The 4,788-nt window shown below is 46.0% G+C and overlaps 1 protein-coding gene across 5 annotated transcripts in view; it reads right to left on the minus strand.

Moving 5' to 3' along the window:
• CLOCK (clock circadian regulator) overlaps window positions 1-4,788 on the minus strand; it is a 76,302-nt gene that overhangs the window by 12,769 nt on the left and 58,745 nt on the right. For 4 of the 5 annotated variants that reach the window (XM_019526503.1, XM_019526500.1, XM_019526501.1 and 1 more), the window contains one exon: window positions 3,998-4,156. In XM_019526503.1, the coding sequence (XP_019382048.1) occupies window positions 3,998-4,156 (159 nt within the window). The remainder of the gene's footprint in view (window positions 1-3,997; window positions 4,157-4,788) is intronic. The other variant, XM_019526504.1, reaches the window with a different exon arrangement.

The following is a 4,788-nucleotide window of genomic DNA, read 5'->3' on the forward strand; positions in this document are numbered from 1 at the left end:
CAGTATTGAATCCCATCCTATTCTCATCTGCCCACCCCTGTAACCTGTCCAGATCTAGTTGTAGCCTGTCTCTCCCTTCTAGCATGCCCACCTCTCCCACCTTAGTGTCGTCCGAGAATTTGAACAAGGTTCTTTTCACCCCCTTGTTCAAGTTGCTGATAAAGATGTTGAACACCAAGGACTGAGCCCTGAGGGACTCCACTGCCCACAGCTCCCAAGTCGAAAATGACCCGTCCACCACCACTCTCTAGGTGTGGCCCTCTAGCCAATTTGCGACCCATCTGACTGTGTAGGCATCAACACCAGTCTCCTAGTTTTTTTTAATGAGAATGGGGTCAGAGACAGTGTCAAAGGCCTTCCTAAAGTCCAGAAAGACTACGTCCACCGTGACACCTGCGTCCAAGGATTTTGTGGCCTGATCGTAAAAGGCCACCAGGTTGGTCTGACAGGACCTGTCCCTAATGAACCCAAGTTGGTTGCCCCTGAGCATACTCTCCCCTGCTGGTCCCTCGCAGATGTGCTCCTGGATAATTTTCTCAAAGAACTTCCCCAGGACCGAGGTAAGACTAACGGGCCTACAGTTACCTGGGTCCTCTTTCCTCCCTTTTTTGAAAATGGAGACTATATTAGCCTTTTTCCAGTCCAGCACCTGGCCAGAGCACCACGAGTGCTCGTAAAGCCGCACTAGGAGCCCTGCAATGACCCTCCCAATTCCCTCAGCACCCTGAGGTGGAGATCATCTGGGCCTGCTGATTTAAACACATCCAGCCCCTCTAGAAGTTCCCTGACTAGGTCTCCCCAGGATTCTAATTGTGGGGTTTTTTTTGCTGTGCATTAGACTCTTTCCAATCTGTCCATATCTTTCTTGAAGTAGGGGGCCCAAAACTAGACACGATACTCCAGGTAAGGCCTCATCAGTGCTGAACAGAGCAGAAGAATCACATGCCTTGATCTGCATGCAACACTCCTGTTAATACAATCCAGTATGTTATTGGCTTTTTTTTTTTGCAAAAGCAGCACGCTGATTGTCAGCTCATATTCAGCTTACGGTATACTACAGAGGTTTCCAAACTTTTTCTCATTGCATACCCTCTTCCAGATTTACCAGCTGCCTGCGTACGCCTACCAGCCTATGTTTTATATTTTAACCCCTTAGATGGCAATTATTATTATAATGAAAATTAAATCTTCCATTACACAATTTCTCTCGCATACCACCCAAAGATGACTTGTGTATCCCTACAGGTATGTGTACCACAGTCTGGGAACCCCTGGTCTACTATAAACCCAGGTCCTTTTTTGCAATACTGCACCCTAGCCAGTCATACTCCAGTTTGTACTTGTGCATGCAATTATTCTGTCCCAAGTGCAAGACTTTGTACTTGTCCTTTTGAATTTAATCTCACTGATTGCAGACCTTTTTTCCAGTCTATTCAAGTCATTCTGCATCCTAGCCCTGCTCTCCAGAGTGTCTGCCACTCCACCCAACTTGATGATGTCCACAAATTTGCTAAGTGTGCACTCAGTCCCATCATCTAATCGTTAATGAAGATATTAACCAAAACTGGACCCAGAACAGACTCCTATGGAGTCCCACTTAATACCTCCTCCCAAGTAGACATTGAACTATTGCTGACTCTTCTGTTCCTAGTATCTCTAGTAGTTTAGTGAAATAAAGACAAACAATGGAAATAAAACTATAGTATTTGGCTCTACCAGTTCTGTACATAGAAAGGACAACTGATTCCCTATAAATTGGCAAAATTGGGCAAAAAATCTATAAAGAAGGGTTTTCCAGATACTACCCAGTTTTGATGAAACTGATAGAATTCACTTATATTTTGGCATCATTGGGAGTGTCTACTGGGGTGCATTGATAGAGATTTTGGGGGTCGATACTGATAGCGAATACTTAAGGAGGCATACTGGCTGATACCAATCCAATATCCAATACAGCTGTCTCCAGCTGGTAAGTCCAGTGGGGTGGAAGGGTCATGGCGGGGCATATTATAGCCCCTCCTCCCACATGGTGAGGGAGGGTGCAGAGGCAGGCACTGCCCAGCCAGGATGGGGGGAGGGGCATGGGACCAAGGCACGGCTCATGGAGTGGGGGCAGCTCCCACTGCTGCTTGCACCCTGGGAGGGCAGGGGGTATGCACCCCTGGATCTGCGCAGTGTGGGGCAGGCTGCAGCTGCGTGGTGGAGCTGGAGCTGGAGCTGGCACTGTGCAGGGCTCTTCTCCCCAAGGGATGGACTTGGAGCAGGCTCCTTTGGTGCTGGGAGGATGATGCAGCCACCCAAAATTTTGCCACAGCTCTGCTCCCAGGCCCACCACCACCCAGTGCAGCCACAGCTTTTTCCAGTGCTTGCGTGGAGGTGGGGCCTGGAGTCAGCCCTGCATCGCGGGGGCTGACTGCACCCAAGCAGCAGTGGGAGCTGCCCCCACCCAAGTCATGACTCCATCCCGCGGGCCCCCTCCCCCGTCTGGGCAGTGCCTATCCCCTCCCTCACCATGGGGGGGGGGCACTGATTTGCACCCCCCATGCCCCTTCCCCTTCCGACTTACCAGCTGGAGGCAGCTCTCCACATTGCCGGGCTGTGCTCCTTGCTGCTTGAGTGCTGTGCTGAGGCTGTGTGCAGCACGGACATTTATTGGCCAAATTATCAGCCCCGTGAGGCTGATATCCGACATAGACAATTTTCTTTATATCGGTACCAATCTGATATCAGACCAATGTATTGGTGCACCCCCAGTGTCTACATACACAATTAATGTGACTGAATATACTTCAGCTCAATCTGAGCCAGAGTAAACAAATCCTAATGTCACTGTCTACATGTGCATTTAAGTACAGTAATTTACTGCACTGTCAGATACCACATGTATCTAATGCAACTATCCAGCAGCACAGTACATTAGTCTACTGTGCCCTAACTGCCATGCACGTATAGATGGCAATGCTTTACTGCGCAGAATATGAGTCTGCTGTGTAGTAAAGCATCTCATGTAGATGCACCCACTAGGTAAAAGAATAGGCCTACATCCACAAAGGGATCTCAAATGATACGGCACTCAATGTCAAAGTGCTTAGCTTTTAGGTGCTTGGCCTCTGCAGTAGAGTCCACAGAACTTAACTACATTACAAAGCTCTGCCTGCAGGACTGCTGGCTAATGGTATGAAAAGGTAGTACCCTGTAGCTGATATAAGCTTTCCTAGCAAAATCCTCATATGAGAATAACTCTGCTTGCTTCTATGCCCGGGGCTCCAGCTGTCTTGGGCTGCCTGTACAAGAGCCTGGAGGCTGCTCCAATGCGCTATAATTACAGTGCATTGGAGCAGATTCAATTAATCAAGTCTGATGGAGCATGGCAATTACTACGCTCAAGCCAGCCTCCACGTCTTGTGTATCAGCATCCCCATGCTTCAAAATGGCAGCAGGGGTGCTTTAACTAAAGCTCGTTTGATGAGCCTTAGATAAAGTGCTTCTGCTGCTTATTTTGAAGCATGGAAACACTGATGCATGAGACCCTCCAGGTATGTTAATTAGAGTGTTCCTCCCTCCCCAAAACCTAGAGCACATGTAAAAATGCCCTTAGTTAAAACAGCAGCATCCCCCAAGGCATAGACATAGCTTTAGACATGTTGTTTCCTAAACTCATACATGGAAAAAGTTAGGCCTCCCAAAATGGTATTCACAAGAGGCAACATCCCTAACTGGAGAGAAGCCAGAAGTAAATGCCAAGGACATGAGTGCCTAGTAAGTCCTACCCATTTCCAGGGCTTTAGTATTTTAGCTTTTTCCAGACCTAAGTGCTACAGGAAGAGCCTCCCATGGGGAAATTTAATGTTAAAAGTTTCACTGCCTACCAAGTTGGGCATCTCCAAGTTTAGACAGTAACTGAATAAGGATTTTGAGGATATAACTCTGTAACATAGATGCTTAAGAACTGCCTGAGTTTCACTCAGGGTCTATGTTTAACTAAACCGTAACCCACCTGAAGTCCTTGACCATGGACCAGTTGAAGCTGTTCTTGAATCTTCCGCAACTCTTCTTGCTGTCGATGAATATTTGCCTCTATCATTCGCGTTCTTTGCTCCAATTGGTCCTTCAGGTGCTGCATAGCTCCTAACTGAGCTGAAAACTGAAACATAGGCTGCAGTGCAAGGCATAGGTTTCAAAAACTTAAATCAGAAAACACTCAATTTTATCTGCAAAAAGATAAAACCAACCCCTCCATAACAGCAGCAAAAGCCAAGCCTCACCTAGTATCATGCTACAGGCACATCATCTATTGCAGGCTCAAGGAACAATGTGTAAATATAAGCACTTTGTAGATTTAATATTAGATTGACTGCCTGCTAAGGAAAACTCAAAAGCAAAAGAAGCTGGCTTGTGCTCAAATAACCCCATCCTCACAAAAGGAAGCCTGAATTATTAGTTAGGCATCATATGCATCCTGAATGAGAAAAAACACGCAATTGTACATCCTTCAAGATAGATAGCATCAGCTGACTTTTAGCATTACCATGCAGTCTTTCAGATAAGCAGAGATCCTGGTTTTCTCTGATAATAAATCCCAATTTTCAGATTTAAAAAAGTAACCCGAAAATCATATTTTTCCATGATTAAAATGAAACACCACTATATATGTATCTATGTATTAGTGACATTTCATTTTAATCACAGGAAAAGGTGGATTTTGGGTTACTTTTTTAATCCAAAAATTGGGGATTTTTTTTTTAATCAGAGAAAACCAGGATCTCTGGAGATAAGCAAGGTTTCTGT

This window comes from Gavialis gangeticus, unplaced genomic scaffold (genome assembly GCF_001723915.1).
Source record: "Gavialis gangeticus isolate Ggan-Ray unplaced genomic scaffold, GavGan_comp1, whole genome shotgun sequence".
Lineage (NCBI taxonomy): Eukaryota > Metazoa > Chordata > Crocodylia > Gavialidae > Gavialis > Gavialis gangeticus.